Source organism: Heptranchias perlo, chromosome 33, assembly GCF_035084215.1.
Source record: "Heptranchias perlo isolate sHepPer1 chromosome 33, sHepPer1.hap1, whole genome shotgun sequence".
In the NCBI taxonomy this organism is placed as follows: domain Eukaryota; kingdom Metazoa; phylum Chordata; class Chondrichthyes; order Hexanchiformes; family Hexanchidae; genus Heptranchias; species Heptranchias perlo.
Genome location: NC_090357.1, coordinates 2,123,699 through 2,141,039, shown reverse-complemented (window position 1 = coordinate 2,141,039; position 17,341 = coordinate 2,123,699). Strand labels below are relative to the sequence as shown.

The window sequence follows — 17,341 nt, the reverse complement described above, 5'->3', positions numbered from 1 at the left end:
GTGATTGATAGCACTGATCGGGAGTGATTGGCAGCACTGATCGGGAGTGATTGGCAGCACTGATCGGGAGTGATTGGCAGCACTGATCGGAGTGATTGGCAGCACTGATCGGGAGTGATTGGCAGCACTGATCGGGAGTGATTGGCAGCACTGATCGGGAGTGATTGGCAGCACTGATCGGGAGTGATTGATAGCACTGATCGGGAGTGATTGGCAGCACTGATCGGGAGTGATTGATAGCACTGATCGGGAGTGATTGGCAGCACTGATCGGGAGTGATTGATAGCACTGATCGGGAGTGATTGATAGCACTGATCGGGAGTGATTGATAGCACTGATCGGGAGTGATTGGCAGCACTGATCGGGAGTGATTGATAGCACTGATCGGGAGTGATTGCAGCACTGATCGGGAGTGATTGGCAGCACTGATCGGGAGTGATTGATAGCACTGATCGGGAGTGATTGATAGCACTGATCGGGAGTGATTGGCAGCACTGATCGGAGAGTGATTGGCAGCACTGATCGGAGTGATTGATAGCACTGATCGGGAGTGATTGGCAGCACTGATCGGGAGTGATTGGCAGCACTGATCGGGAGTGATTGGCAGCACTGTCTTCACTGTAATAAAGTTAGCAAATTCTCATATAGTCCAATTCTAGCAAACTTTGAATCTCAATCCATCCACACAAATCCCACCCCTGATGAGAAACCCAGGCTGCTTCATTCAAGAGTCCCTGGAGCTGACGGGAGTCTGTCGGGAATGACTTTTTACAACAAGGCACATGAACTGATTCCAATTCCAACTTAAAGAATCACTGTAATAAAAACAGAAAATGCTGGAAACACTCAGCGGGACAGACAGCATCTGTGGAGAGAGAAACAGAGTTAGTGTTTCACCTTTCATCAGATCGGGAAGATGTTAAAGATTTTCAAACAAATGCAGAGCCAGGGAAAGGGGGGAGGAACAAAAGGGGGAGGTCTGTGATAGGGTGGAGGGCAGGAGTGATTAAATAACAAAGGGGATGATGGTGTGAGGCAAAAGGGGGACAAGTAAAGGAACAAAAGATGGGTGCAGAGGAGGTGTGAATGGTTACAGAGTGTCCAAGAGAAAATCTAAAGTGGTTAAACTCAATGTTGAGTCTGAGGTGTTGTTGAAAGTGCCCAGTTGAAAGATGAGGTTCTGTTCCTCGAGTTTTATTGGATCAGTGTGTTATGGCCGCTGGGCCTATTGGGGGGAGAATGGCCTTAATTTTTAGTGGCTGAAAACATGGCGGATGGGTCACAATTTCTCAACTGAGCATCAAGAGCACGAGAGGATCTTCTACGTATTTTATCAGTTATTAAATCTCACCGGTAGTTTGGTTTCTATGCACAGATTGGCTGCTGTTATTCTACTCAAGGAGGTGAATGGAGGATGTGAGGAGCAGCCCACACATCGTGCAGAGAGTCCTGGGCTTAGACTGACCCCCACACCCCACAACACACCCCACACACACACACCCACACACACACCAACACACACCCCACACACACTACCCCACCCAACACACACACACACACACCCACAACACCCACACCGTCCACATTTCAGAGAAGAGCAAACATTCTACTGAAGTTAATTCTCCAAAATGAGTTTTGAGGGTGAACATTCGGGGCGGTGAGAGTGGGACCGCACCCCCGATCAGTGACTGAGGGGGGGTTAATGACCCGGGCTCTCGGCCGACTCTCCAACTCTACCAGCGAATCAATGGAGCCGGGATCGGACTCTGCACAGATTGGGTTTCATCCCAAACTCACCACCCGGAACTTTACTCACCCTCCTCCTCCCCCTCTCTCCCTCTCACCCTCCTCCTCCTCTCTCCTCCTCCCCCCCCTCCCCCCTCCCCCCTCCCCTCCCCCCTCCCCCCCCCCTCCCCCTCCCTTCTCCCCCCCCTTCTCCCCCTTCTCCCCCCCCTCCCCCCCCCTTCTCCCCCCTCCCTCTCTCTCCCTCCTCCCCCCCTCCCTCTCTCTCCCTCCTCCCCTCTCCCAACACCGACACCTCGGAGAGTTTTACATCTTTTAATCCCTGGTGAACCTTATCAGGGGTCCGGGGGGGGGGGGTCCGGCCGGGGGTCCCCCCCAGGTCCGGGGTCTCCAGTCCTTACCCAGGTGGAAGCGGTCCAGTGGTCAGGGGTGGGGGCCGGTCCTGGATCAGGTCTCCCGGTGCCGGTCCGTGATCCTGATCCGCTCCTCGGGGAGGCGGAACCGACAAAGAAATAAAATCAGATTCCAAACACCTGGTAAACTTGTGAATTCAATTTATTCTCACGACAGGCTCTCGAATTAAAATTCAGATTTACAACAAGGAGAAATCCAAAAACAACAATTGCGGGTTTTTAAAAAAAAAAACAAGCAACGTTTGTTCAAAATAAAATATTAAATGCTGGAAGGAAATCAGTTCTCCAGGATCAGAGAGACCCTTAATCAGACTCCGAGCCCTGCTTAAAACAGTGAGCACTTTAAAAGACTGAAAAACAGTGCGGTGTAGTGTGTGTGTGTGGATTGTGAACAGGAGGTAGTGTAGTGTGTGTGTGTGTGGGTAGTGAGCAGGAGGTAGTGTCAGTGTAGTGTGTGTGTGTGGATTGTGAACAGGAGGTAGTGTCAGTGTAGTGTGTGTGGATAGTGAGCAGGAGGTAGTGTCAGTGTAGTGTGTGGATAGTGAGCAGTAGGTCTGTTGGTGTAGTGTGTGTGTGTGGATTGTGCACAGGAGGTAGTGTCAGTGTAGTGTGTGTGTGGGTAGTGAGCAGGAGGTAGTGTCAGTGTAGTGTGTGTGTGTGGATTGTGAACAGGAGGTAGTGTCAGTGTAGTGTGTGTGTGTGGATTGTGAACAGAAGGTAGTGTCAGTGTAGTGTGTGTGTGTGGATTGTGAACAGAAGGGAGTGTCAGTGTAGTGTGTGTGGATAGTGAGTCAGGAGGTAGTGTCAGTGTAATGTGTGTGTGTGGATTGTGAACAGGAGGTAGTGTCAGTGTAGTGTGTGTGTGGATGTGAACAGGAGGTAGTGTCAGTGTAGTGTGGTGTGTGTGGATTGTGAACAGGAGGTAGTGTCAGTGTAATGTGTGTGTGTGGATTGTGAACAGAGTAGTGTCAGTGTAATGTGTGTGTGTGGATTGTGAACAGGAGGTAGTGTCAGTGTAGTGTGTGTGGATAGTGAGCAGGAGGTAGTGTCAGTGTAGTGTGTGTGGATTGTGAACAGGAGGTAGTGTAATGTGTGTGTGTGGATTGTGAACAGGAGGTAGTGTCAGTGAGTGTGTGTGTGGATTGTGAACAGAGGTAGTGACAGTGTAGTGTGTGTGTGTGGATTGTGAACAGAAGGTAGTGTCAGTGTAGTGTGTGTGGATAGTGAGCAGGAGGTAGTGTCAGTGTAATGTTGTGTGTGGATTGTGAACAGGAGGTAGTGTCAGTGTAGTGTGTGTGTGGATTGTGAACAGGAGGTAGTGTCAGTGTAGTGTGTGTGTGTGGATTGTGAACAAGGAGGTAGTGTCAGTGTAATGTGTGTGTGTGATTGTGAACAGGAGGTAGTGTCAGTGTAATGTGTGTGTGTGGATTGTGAACAGGAGTAGGTCATGTAGTGTGTGTGGATAGTGAGCAGGAGGTAGTGTCAGTGTAGTGTGTGTGGATTGTGAACAGGAGGTAGTGTCAGTGTAGTGTGTGTGTGGATTGTGAACAGGAGGTAGTGTCAGTGTAGTGTGTGTGTGTGGATAGTGAGCAGGAGGTAGTGTTGGTGTAGTGTGTGTGTTTGTGTGTGGATAGTGAGCAGATAGTGAATGTGTGTTGTGTGACAGCAGGAGGCAATCTGTTCACCGCCTGGTCATCAGGTCTTCACACGGCCTCCTGCAACCGTGTGTAAAGTTGCATCAATACCACAGCTCAGCACATCTCAAAGTCACATAAAATGGATCAGTCTGACTGTTCTGTCGGTGGATTCTGTCATTAAAGTTCTCAAACCACAAGAAATCCAGTCGTATCTTTTCACTGACATGCACAGCATCATCTAAATGTGCACACTCAAAAACTAAAATCAAACACATACACACACTAAAAGCACACACTCCACACACTAAAAGCACACACTCCACACACTAAAGCACACACAGACACAAACTATAAGCACAGACACACACTAAAATCCACACAGACACTAAAACCCCCACACACTAAAAGCACACACACCTCACACTCACACGCCATTCCCTATTATCACTGAATAAGGAAAATGAGGCTGGATTTACAAATACAGTTTTTAATTACAACATAAGAGTTTTCTCTTAGATAAAGAGTGGTTTGTAATCAGGTTCAATCACACACAGAACCATCATTTCCAGCTGTCCGGGGCTCACGTTTGCTGGGAGAGGCTTCACTCCCGGTGCCTGCAGCCATCAATGGATCGATCGGAGACCAAAAGACCAACCTGGGGCTTGGGAACTTATCAGAGGCCTAGAGATCCACTGGAGTAACCGCGAGAACTGGAGGATCATCAGGGAAAGGGCGAGGGTTCAGGGTTCAGGGTTCTTGGCATCACTGGAGATGAAGGAATGGGTTAGTGTCAGAGCCCCATGAGAGACTGGGGACTCCAGCAGGTCCCAACAGCCTCCACTTCCCCAACAGGGACAGAGATAAATATTCTTAACACTTTACAGGTTAAAACATGTCAGAGAAATGATTCCAGCCACAACAAGCAGATTTCCATCTGAATTAATTCCAATTTCTTATAAAATATTTTAGATTGTTATAAAATACACAGCAATTTAACAGGAAGAAAGTTCATATATTTCTAATTGATAGTGAGACAAGTTTCCTTCATCCCTGAACTCGATCAGCTCAATCCATTCACTTCTTGATTATCAGGGTGACGATCAGGAGGATGAGGAGCAGAAACCATGGCGAGAACCAGGAGCACTGTGATCACAACCATCGCCCCACTGCGACCTCGGAAACTATCGTCGATTGTCCGATAATCGGCAGCTAATAGAACAAAACATTTCAATAAATTAATGCAGACCTGGTCCTCACATCATACACACCCAGTGTGCACCCTCCCTCCACACACCTTACACACCCAGTGTGCACCCTCCCTCCACACACCTTACACACCCAGTGTGCACCCTCCCTCCACACGCCTTACACACCCAGTGTGCACCCTCCCTCCACACACCTTACACACCCAGTGTGCAGCCTCCCTCCATATACCTTGCACACCCAGTGTGCAGCCTCCCTCCATACACCTTACACACCCAGTGTGCACAATCCCTCCAAACACCTTACACACCCAGTGTGCACACTCCCTCCACAAACCTTGCACACACAGTGTGCACCCTCCCTCCACACACCTTGCCCCAGTGTGCAGCCTCCCTCCATACACCTTGCACACCCAGTGTGTACCCTCCCTCCACAAACCTTGACAGGGTAGATGCTGAGAGATTGTTTCCCCTGGCTGGAGAGTCTAGAACTAGAGGGTGTAGTCTCAGGATATGAGGTCGGCCATTTAAGACTGAGATGAGGAGGAATTTCTTCACTCAGAGGGTTATGAATCTTTGGAATTCTCTACCCCAGAGGTTTGTGGATGCTGAGTCATTGAATATATTTAAGGCTGAGATGGATAGATTTTTGGACTCTAGTGGAATCAAGGGATATGGAAATCAGGCGGGAAAGTAGAGTTGAGGTCAAAGATCAGCCATGATCTGATTGAATGGTGGAGCAGGCTCGAGGGGCCGAATGGCCTACTCCTGCTCCTATTTCTTATGTGTGGAGGGATGGTGCACACTGGGTGTGTAAGGTGTGTGGTGGGAGGGTGCACACTGGGTGTGTAAGGTGTGTGGAGGGAGGGTGCACACTGGGTGTGTAAGGTGTGTGGAGGGACTTCCTTACTCTTGTACTCCAACCCCTTGCAATAAAGGCCAACATGCCATTTGCCTTCCTAACTGCTTGCTGTACCTGCATACTAACTTTTTGTGTTTCTTGTACGAGGACACCAAGTCTCTCTGAACACCAACATTTAATAGTTTCTCACCATTTAAAAAATATTCTGCTTTTCTATTCTTCCTACCAAAGTGAATAACCTCACATTTCCCCACATTATACTCCATCTGCCACCTTCTTGTCCACTTATTTAATCTGTCTATATCCCATTGCAGACTTTTTGTGTCCTCCTCACAACTTACTTTCCCACCTAGCTTTGTATCGTCAGCAAACTTGGATACATTACACTCGGTCCCTTCATCTAAGTCATTAATATAGATTGTAAATAGCTGAGGCCCAAGCACTGATCCTTGCGGCACCCCACTAGTTACAGCCTGCCAACCTGAGAATGACCCGTTTATCCCTACTCTCTGTTTTCTGTCCGTTAACCAATCCTCTATCTATGCTAATATATTACCCCAACCCCATGAGCCCTTATCTTGTGTAACAACCTTTTATGTGGCACCTTATCGAATGCCTTTTCGAAATCCAAATATACGACATCCACTGGTTCCCCTTTATCTACCCTGCTAGTTACATCCTCAAAAAACTCTAATGGATTGGTGAAACACGATTTCCCTTTCATAAAACCATGTTGACTCTGTCCAATCATATTATGATTTTCTAAGTGCCCTGTTACCACTTCCTTAATAACGGATTCCAGCATTTTCCCGACGACTGATGTCAGGCTAACTGGCCTGTAGTTCCCTGTTTTCTCTCCCTCCTTTCTTGAATAGCGGGGCAACATTTGCTACCTTCCAATCCACTGGGACCGTTCTAGAATCTAGGGAATTTTGGAAGATCATAACCTATGCATCCACTATCTCTGCAGTCACCTCTTTTAGAACCCTTGGATGTAGGCCGTCAGGTCCTGGGGATTTGTCAGCTTTTAGTCCCATTAGTTTGTCCAGTACTTTTTCTCTACTGATATTAATTGTTCTAAGTTCCTCACTCTCATTTGCCCCTTACACACCTTACACACCTATTGTGCACCCTCCCTCCACATACACAATACACTCCCCACACATACCTTATACACTCACCACACACACACACCTTACACACACGGTGCACCCTCCCTTGCACCTTTCACACCCATATTCCTATCTGTTCTGTACAAGGAAGAGTGAGTAAAATCCACCTTCCAAGGTTTTCAGGGAGTTAGCTGGTAGACTACAGCCAGGCTGAGGGGCTTCACACCTTCAGGATCCCTGGAATATTCCCCTAGTGTTTCCCAGCAACACATTCCACTGTCTTTTTAAATGAATGTTTATAGATCAGAATTTGAAATAAACAGGAAAAGGTGTGGGGTTGGATCCCTGTCCAATCCCGACTCCACCAGACACCCGGAGAAAGTCCAGCAGCAAAAGATCGATCGGCTCGATCAGACGAGGATACCTGAGTACACAACCCAAACATTGTCCACGTCTGGACCTCTGGCCATTAAACTCTGAGCCTCTGCTCTCCAGGCGCTCAATGGGTTCATGTACCATGGTGTGGGACTGAGATCTTCAGAGCTCGAACGTCCCAGGCCCCAGGCCCCAGGCCCCATCCCCTCTCTGTGCTGAGTTAACCGATCTGGTTGTTGGTTCTGCCTCTTGGCCTCCTTTGTAGATTAGGGAGCCCGGGTGAGAGATGGGAAAATCAGACAGGGGTTCTGACCCCCAATCTCTGTCCAGTGACTCGTGCTGGAAAGTACTTGAGTGTGGATGGCGGATGAAGATAGGGTGGGGCTCAATTGTGATGCCCACTGTGGTCCAATAGCTTGCCGACACTCACTGTCCAGGTGGGCACGGGGGAGGCGCTAAGAGGGGGCATGTGGAGGGGGGAATGGGGAAAAGGTGAAGAGAATTTTGGGAGGGTCGAAACAGACGGGTCTTCATTAACTCTCGAGAGCCAGTGGAGAATTGGGCCTGGAGTTAGTTTGCTGACATTGGATCCTATATAAATTTACTGTTATTTGGCTGAGACCCCCAGTTCTGGGGGGGTGGGCTTGGCAGAAACATGCTGCCAAATGCCAGCCGGAGGCTGAGGAGGTCTCAGGGTTGCTGTAGGAACATGTTCAGTTTGTGAAGAGACCTCAAAAATTTCCAGGGATGGGGTGGGGGTTTAATACTCACGTAAGGTGGTCCTGATCAACAGAGGGTAACTCTTCTGTCCATCAACATCATAGACCACACTGGAAAAAAGACAAACAGTCTAAGTATACAGTGAATGCCTGCTCCGTCAAAGAGAGTGTCGCAAACAGGGCGGGTCAGAGTGCCAGGGCGTTTTGGGGGGAGGGCGAGGAGGTGCAGGGGAGGGAGGCGTAGTGGGGCGAAAGGGGTGTGGGGGGAGAGGGAGTGTCGGGGGAGGGGTATGAGAGGGGGTATGGGGAGAGGGGGTGTAGGGGGAGAGGGAGTGTAGGGGGAGAGGGAGTGTAGGGGAGAGTGGGGTGTAGGCGAGAGCTGTGTGTAGGGGGTGTGGGGGGTGTAGGGGGAGGGGTGTAGGGGGGGAGGAGGTGTAGGGGGGAGGGGAGTGTAGGGGGAGAGAGTGTAGGGGGAGAGAGTGTAGGGGGAGAGAGTGTAGGGGGAGAGAGTGTAGGGGGAGAGAGTGTAGGGGGAGAGAGTGTAGGGGGAGAGAGTGTAGGGGGAGAGAGTGTAGGGGGAGAGAGTGTAGGGGGAGAGAGTGTAGGGGGAGAGGGGAGTGTAGGGGGAGAGAGTGTAGGGGGAGAGAGTGTAGGGGGGAGAGAGTGTAGGGGGAGAGAGTGTAGGGGGAGAGAGTGTAGGGGGAGGCAGTTATGGGCAGTGGTATGAGAGCGGGTGTCTGGGAGGGGTGTACTGTGAATGGGGTTGTACGGGGAGAGAGGATGTGGGGGGAGGTGGGGAGAGGGGGTGTAGGGGTAGGGGCGTGGGGGGGAGAGGGGGTGTAGGGGGAGGGAGTGGGGGTGTAGGGGTGTTGGGGAGGGGGTGTGGGGCAAAGGGATGTAGAGGGAGGTGTATGAGAGGGGTGCAGTGGGGGAGGGGGTGTTGGGGGGAGGGGTATGGGGAGGGGTGTGAGGGGGTGCAGCAGGGGAAGGGGTGCAGTGGGGGAGGGGTATGGGGAGGGGTGTGAGAGGGGGTGCAGTGGGGGAGGGGGTGTTGGGGGGGAGGGGTGTGAGGGGGTGCAGTGGGGGAGGGGGTGTTGGGGGGGAGGGGTGTGAGGGGGTGCAGTGGGGGAGGGGGTGTTGGGGGGAGGGGTGTGAGGGGGTGCAGTGGGGGAGGGGGTGTTGTGGGGGAGGGGTGTGAGGGGGTGCAGTGGGGGAGGGGGTGCAGCGGGGGAGGGGGTGTTGGGGGGGAGGGGTGTGAGAGGAGGTGATTCAGGAGAGATTTTGTTGAAGAATCCGGGTAGTTGATCATTTAACGCTTGAGGATTTGCCTCATGCTCCAGTACTTTCAGTCTGGGACATTCAGTCACGGTTTTTCTGTTCTGAATTCTCCCCGGAAGGTTTGGCCCTGACAGTGGTTGCCAGATGTTTCCTACCTGTACTCTGTGTCAGGTGTCAGCCATTTAATTCTGTAACCCAAGTTCATTGTTTGTGAAATGCCAGCGATGTTGGATGTGAGACTGATCAATCCTCTTTTGAATCGACAGATGGGCCTTACGAAGGGGGGCTGGGCTGGACCTGGGGGAGAAAGGCAAGGGTCAGAAATTAAACCAAAAATAAAAACAAAACGCAGCGTAAATTTTCCTGGAGAAATGAAGGGGGTGAGAGATACCTGTCCCTCCAGAGCTGTTTGTGACGTTGACTGTGACGTCCTTTGTCCCGAATGAACAGGGAGGCAGTGTCACGATCGCTGACATCGAGCGAATATTTGCAACAATTCCACTGGTGGTGACATCCACCAGCGAAATATTAAAATCTGTTTTTAAAAAAAAAACGTGTTAAACTCCTCGACAAAACTCTGGATTCTCCGACAGGTCGACCCCTGCCTCGTCATTAATATTACTGGAATTTCAAAAGGTTTGAAACAAAATGTCAGGAAATGTTCATCCATTTTATCCATTTATAAATTGTAAATGTTCATACGGTTCCTGTCGACATTTTGATGATGAATTCCTATGTCCACATTTACAATGGGATCCTCCTCTGTAAACTCCTCGGGCTGCAATTACAACCTCGCCACCAGGTGGCACTGCAGCATTTGTCTCCCATAGGAACAGGTGGAGGCCATTCAGCCCCTCGACCCTGTTCCGCCGTTCAATTAGATCATGGCTGATCTGTATCTCAACTCCATTTACCCGCCTTGGTTCCCTAACCCTGAATACCCTTACCTGACAAAAATCAATCAATCTCAGTTTTGAAATTTTCAATTGACCCCCAGCCTCACCAGCTTTCTGGGGGAGAGAGTTCCAGATTTCCACTCCCCTTTGTGTGAAGAAATGCTTCCTGACATCACCCCTGAACGGCCTGGCTCTAATTTTAAGGTTATGCCCCCTTGTTCTGGGCTGTCCCACCAGAGGAAATAGTTTCCCTCTCTCTACCCTATCAAATCCTTTAATCATCTTAAACACCTCGGTTAGATCCTCACCCTCGGCCTGCGCTGCACAGAAGCTCCTCTGTTCCAACAAACTCTACTTCTGTTTCCCAAATTGCTGTAAGTTTTGCTATTCACTAATAATGTCAAATCCAAGTATTTTATCAAAATAAGGACAAATTGGATGAGTGTAAAACAAATGGAATCTTCACACCCAGTCCAATTATCCGGATTCACCTGAAGACTCTGGCTGTGTGTAGTGACACCATTATTCCCCGCCAGAACGGAGATGATTGAGTAATTAACCCGTTAATCACTGCTGTAAGAGTGGAAGGTCGTACACCCGGTCTCGACTCCCCGTCTGTAACTGCGGGTAGAATGACTGGTTGTGTATTTTAAAAATCTTGTGCATCGCCCGCCCACAAACTTCACTTCCTGTTGTCACAATTTTTAGTCACATTTATTCCGTCAACATTTAAAATTGAGAATGTGGGTGTAATGGGAACGCCCTATGTAAACAGGTCCCGGTGAGTGTAAAATGTGGGTGTAATGGGAACGCCCTACGTAAACAGGTCCCGGTGAGTGTAAAATGTGGGTGTAATGGGAACGCCCTATGTAAACAGGTCCCGGTGAGTGTAAAATGTGGGTGTAATGGGAACGCCCTATGTAAACAGGTCCCGGTGAGTGTAAAATGTGGGTGTAATGGGAACGCCCTATGTAAACAGGTCTCGGTGAGTGTAAAATGTGGGTGTAATGGGAACGCCCTATGTAAACAGGTCTCGGTGAGTGTAAAATGTGGGTGTAATGGGAACGCCCTATGTAAACAGGTCTTGGTGAGGCTGTAAAATGTGGGTGTAATGGGAACGCCCTATGTAAACAGGTCTTGGTGAGGCTGTAAAATGTGGGTGTAATGGGAACGCCCTATGTAAACAGGTCTTGGTGAGGCTGTAAAATGTGGGTGTAATGGGAACGCCCTATGTAAACAGGTCTTGGTGAGGCTGTAAAATGTGGGTGTAATGGGAACGCCCTATGTAAACAGGTCTTGGTGAGGCTGTAAAATGTGGGTGTAATGGGAACGCCCTATGTAAACAGGTCTTGGTGAGGCTGTAAAATGTGGGTGTAATGGGAACGCCCTATGTAAACAGGTCTTGGTGAGGCTGTAAAATGTGGGTGTAATGGGAACGCCCTATGTAAACAGATCCCATGAGGCTGTAAAATGTGGGTGTAATGGGAACGCCCTATGTAAACAGGTCCCGGTCAGACTGTAGTTGCAGGCCGCAGCCACTAGGACACCGCTAGAGCAGCAATAAATCAATCAATGAATAAATAGAAATTTCAAGTTTCAGGTTCGACTGGTTTGACATTTACTGGAAGCACTGAGCACAAAGGGACCCATTAAACTGCCCCCACCCACTTCCTGTAACGTCTTCCAACATCGCCTGCATTCTGCAGTATCATAGTAGGTACAGCACAGGAGGCCATTCAGCCCATCGTGCCTGTGCCAGCTCTTTGAAAGAGCTATCCAATTAGTCCCACTCCCCCTGCTCTTCCCCATAGCCCTGCAAATGTTTCCCCTTCAAGTCTCTATCCAATTCCCAGTCAGTGTTGACCCTCTACCCTGGTTTAAACCATTCCAGGGTTTTCTGCAAACTTATTCCAAATTTCCACCCCCTTTTGCCTTGCACCATCATCCCTTTTGTCATTTAATCACCCCTGCCCTCCGCCCTATCACAGACCTCCCCCAGATGGACCAGGTTCATAGACAGGGATTAGTTATTGGTAATTGTTATGGACCCCCAGGCCAGACACCTGAACACGATGAGTTACTTTGGAATCAGATTTCTAAACCTTCAGAATTATGCCTTTTTTAATTAACCAAATAAGGGTGACGTGGGATTGCCTCAATGTCATTATCAGGACGTGCCCCTTGTGAGCAGTCACAACTGATAGAATCATTTACCTTTGTTTCCAGTCATAACTTTAACACCAGACATTCCCCCAGGATGCAGCCCTTTTAAACTCCCTGCCCCCATGGACACAAATGATGAACATGTTTGAAGGATGCACAATGAGACCCTCAGACATCTGGGTGACTAAAATATGCCTTTCTCCTTTAAGAGTGGATTTCCTTCAGCCAAGACAACATTTGGATCATAAATTTTGCCTCAGTGCCTATGAGTCAGCCTGGGTTTCTGCTCCCGATCGCTGACCAGCGGACCCGGCTAACAGCTGCGCATGGATAGGATCGGGCTCGACTGTGATGCCTTCGCAGTCGAGCAGCCTGGCAACACCCAGAGGAACAGGAGGAGGCCATTCAGCCCCTCGAGCCTGATCCGAAGAGATAAAAAGAACCAGAACTCACTGTCTAGTTTCAGGAAGAACGGCAACCTGGGGGTTGAGGAATGGAGGAGCAGCCGATACCCACAGGACCCGTAACCTAGCAACAGGAGGAGGGATGGAAAGTGGGCTGGGGGGGGGGGATAATTAGGGAACAAAATCTTTTGACCCTGATAATCTGCCCTCCTTCTGTACGGCAGTTTGAAGCCATTGAGTTAAAGGAAAGAATTTGCATTTCTATATCACCTTTCACCACCTCAGGATGTCCCGAAGCGTTTTACAGCCAATAAAATACGTTTTGAAATATATTCACTGTTGTAATGTAGGAAATGCAGCAACGAATCTATGCACAGCAAGATCCCACAGCAATGAGATAAATGACCAGATCATCTGTTTTAGTGAGGTTGGTTGAGGGATAAACACTGGCCCAGGACACTGGGGAGAACTCCCTGCTCTTCGAATCCTGGCCGTGGGATCTCAGTGTGGCACAGACTGCTGCCATTACCAAGCCGTGATGTGGCGATGCCGCTGATGGACTGGGGTTGACTAATGTAAGGAATCTTACAACACCAGGTGAGAGTCCAACTGTTGGACTGGTGTAAGATTCCTTACAATTACCAACCCGGCCATCAGAGGGAGCTCCAACCCCATTCTTAATCACAGTCCCCGTTCCTCCCTAAAAAATACAATGGAATGTGGGATAGAGTCAGGGGTCAGACAGAGGGGAGTCAGGGGTCAGACAGAGGGGAGTCAGGGGTCAGACAGGGGGGAGTCAGGGGTCAGACAGAGGGGAGTCAGGGGTCAGACAGAGGGGAGTCAGGGGATATACAGAGGGGAGTCAGGGGTCAGACAGAGGGGAGTCAGGGGTCAGACAGAGGGGAGTCAGGGGTCAGACAGAGGGGAGTCAGGGGTCAGACAGAGGGGAGTCAGGGGATATACAGAGGGGAGTCAGGGGATATACAGAGGGGAGTCAGGGGTCAGACAGAGGGGAGTCAGGGGTCAGACAGAGGGGAGTCAGGGGATATACAGAGGGGAGTCAGGGGTCAGACAGAGGGGAGTCAGGGGTCAGACAGAGGGGAGTCAGGGGTCAGACAGAGGGGAGTCAGGGGTCAGACAGAGGGGAGTCAGGGGATATACAGTGGGGAGTCAGGGGGTATACGGTGGGGAGTCAGGCGGTACATGGGGAGTTGGGATATACAAGGGGAGTCAGGGGATATACATGGGGGAGTCAGGGGGTACACAGTGGGGAGTCAGGGGTACACAGCAGGAGTCAGGGGGTACACAGGGGATACATAGGGGGTGTCAGGGGGCAGTCATATGGTACACGTAGGTGAATTCAGGGGGGAGGGGGAGTCAAAACAGTAATTTAAAAATTGTATTTTACAAAAGCATTAAGGAAAAACAAAAGGAATGTTGAAGGAAAATCAGGAATAAGAAGGAACAGAGAAAATAATTAGAATCAAAGAGAAAACAGCTTCAAGGTCCCTGAACCTGAGAGAGACAGAGAAGAGAGGGAGGGAGAGAGAGAGAGAGGGAAGGAGTGAGAGAGACAGAGGGAGAGAAAGACAGAGAGGGAGAGGGGGGGGAGAGGTAGGGAGGTAGAGAGAGGGAGGGAGAGAGAAGGAGGGAGGGAGGGGGGGAGGGAGGGAGGGGGAGAGGGAGGGAGAGACGGGGTGGGAGAAACAGGGAGGGACAGGGAGGGAGAGAGAGACAGGATGGGAGAGACAGGGAGGGAGAGAGAGGTAGGTAGAGACAGGGAGAGAGAAAGAAACAGGGGAGGAGAGAGAAACAGGGAGGAGGAGAGAGAGGGAGGAAGAGAGAGACAGGGAAGGAGAGACAATGAAGGAGAAACAGGGAAGGAGAGATAGGGAGAGAGCCACAGAGAGAGAGAGATTGAGATAGAGAGAGGAAGGTAGGGAGAGACAGTGTCAGAGAAGAGAGTGTGAGATAGAGGAGGGGAAAGAAACAAGAAAAAGACACGACGAGAGGGACTGGAACAAACGTTCGTGGAGAACAGGAGCAGACAAAACTGAACCAACAATAGGCTGAGTGAAGGAGACTGCACACAGAGTGAGGAGACACAGTCAGCAGATAATTCACTTACCTGCAGCATCTGCGACGGAGGCTAGTGCCAGGAGGATGAGTAGTTTCATGGTGTGTGTGAGGACGGGCAGTGAATACAGGGGACTGAGCGGAGGCAGGGACCGTCACACAGGGAGCCTGGACTGGGACAGTGTGAGGGAATCCCAGCTCGAAGCAGAGCTAGCTCCACCGAACACGGCCAATCAGGGAGCTGGCCAAACAGGGTGAACAGGTTTGACTGGATCCTTTGCGACTGTCACATCCCAGGCCCCCACACCCACCCCTACGGCCCTCACTCCGACCCAGCCCATCACAGCCATTCCACGGGGCTCTGACACTAGGCTGTGGAGCAGGAGAAGAGTTTGGTGTTTGAAAGAAAGGACTTGCATTTCTACAGGGCCTCTCACCACCTCAGGACGTCCCAAAACGCTTTACAGCCAATGAAGTACTTTTTGAAGTGTAGTCACTGTTGTAATGTAGGAAATGCGGCAGCCAATTTGTGCACAGCAAGATCCCACAAACAGCAATGTGATAATGATCAGATCATCTGTTTTACTGATGGTTGAGGGACAAATATTGGCCCCAGGACACCAGGGAGAACTCCCCCTGCTCTTCTTCGAATAGTAGCCGAGGGATCTTTCACGTCCACCTGAGAGGGCAGACGGGGCCTCGGTTTAACGTCTCATCCGAAGGATGGCACCTCCGACAGTGCAGCACTCCCTCAGCACTGCACTGGGAGGGTCGGCCTGGGTTATGGGCTCAAGTCTCTGGAGTGGGGTTTAAACCCGCGACCTTCTGACTCGGGGCGAGAGTGCTGCCCACTGAGCCTCGGCTGGCACATTTAAGGGATGTTTCATCGATCGCCTGAAACACCGAGGGGAGCAGCAGGTCAGGCTGGGGGCTCTGGCCTTGATCCCCAGTCTGTGCCAATCACAGCCAGGGCAGTGACAGGGGCTACAAGTGGTCTCAGTGTCGCTGGTCAAGGGAGGGGAAAATCAGGCAAGAGTCCAGCTCCTGATCACCAGCTGCTTCACCCGGGTGTCCATTCTCCAGCTGTGAGTCCGGGTGTCCATTCTCCAGCTGTGAGCCCAGGTGTCCATTCTCCAGCTGTGAGCCCAGGTGTCCATTCTCCAGCTGTGAGCCCAGGTGTCCATTCTCCAGCTGTGAGTCCGGGTGTCCATTCTCCAGCTGTGAGCCCAGGTGTCCATTCTCCAGCTGTGAGCCCAGGTGTCCATTCTCCAGCTGTGAGCCCAGGTGCCCATTCTCCAGCTGTGAGCCCAGGTGTCCATTCTCCAGCTGTGAGCCCAGGTGTCCATTCTCCAGCTGTGAGCCCAGGTGCCCATTCTCCAGCTGTGAGCCCAGGTGTCCATTCTCCAGCTGTGAGCCCAGGTGTCCATTCTCCAGCTGTGAGTCCGGGTGTCCATTCTCCAGCTGTGAGCCCGGGTGTCCATTCTCCAGCTGTGAGCCCATGCAGGCTATTCTACATGTGGAGCATCACAGCCGAGCCTGAGCCTGGCCTCAACCAATAGACACACCACACACACACTTACACTCGAATTCACACACACCACACTCTCAACACACACACACCACAAACACACTACGCACACTCAACACACACAAGAGCAGGTCAGAGGCTGGGTATTCTGTGGCGAGTGACTCACCTCCTGACTCCCCAAAGCCTTTCCACCATCTACAAGGCACAAGTCAGGAGTGTGATGGAATACTCTCCACTTGCCTGGATGAGTGCAGCTCCAACAACACTCAAGAAGCTCAACACCATCCAAGATAAAGCAGCCCGCTTGATTGGCACCCCATCCACCACCCTAAACATTCACTCCCTTCACCACCGGCGCACTGTGGCTGCAGTGTGTACCATCCACAGGATGCACTGCAGCAACTCGCCAAGGCTTCTTCGACAGCACCTCCCAAACCCGCGACCTCTACCACCTAGAAGGACAAGGGCAGCAGGCACATGGGAACAACACCACCTGCACGTTCCCCTCCAAGTCACACACCATCCCGACTTGGAAATATATCACCGTTCCTTCATCGTCGCTGGGTCAAAATCCTGGAACTCCCTCCCTAACAGCACTGTGGGAGAACCTTCACCACACGGACTGCAGCGGTTCAAGAAGGCGGCTCACCACCACCTTCTCAAGGGCAATTAGGGATGGGCAATAAATGCCGGCCTCGCCAGCGATGCCCACATCCCATGAACGAATAAAAAAAACCACACTCACCACACACATTCAACACACACACACACACATATACCATGCACACACCATGTACACAACACACACGCACACAAACCACATGCACACACATATCAAACACATGCACACACGCACACACCATACATGCACACACACCATGCACATACCACACACACCACACATGCACACAGACCACACACATGCACACATAA

At 50.7% G+C, this 17,341-nt stretch overlaps 1 protein-coding gene across 1 annotated transcript; it reads right to left on the bottom strand.

Annotated features, from left to right (window-relative positions):
• Positions 1 to 4,264: 4,264 nt before the first annotated feature.
• Positions 4,265 to 15,063, bottom strand: upk2 (uroplakin 2). The gene is given in 6 exon segments (XM_067970849.1): positions 4,265 to 4,912; positions 4,914 to 5,002; positions 8,116 to 8,174; positions 9,497 to 9,638; positions 9,733 to 9,876; positions 14,933 to 15,063. Coding segments are annotated over 6 exon segments (528 nt in total). The 5' UTR covers positions 14,982 to 15,063; the 3' UTR covers positions 4,265 to 4,867.
• Between the last annotated feature and the right edge of the window lie 2,278 nt (positions 15,064 to 17,341).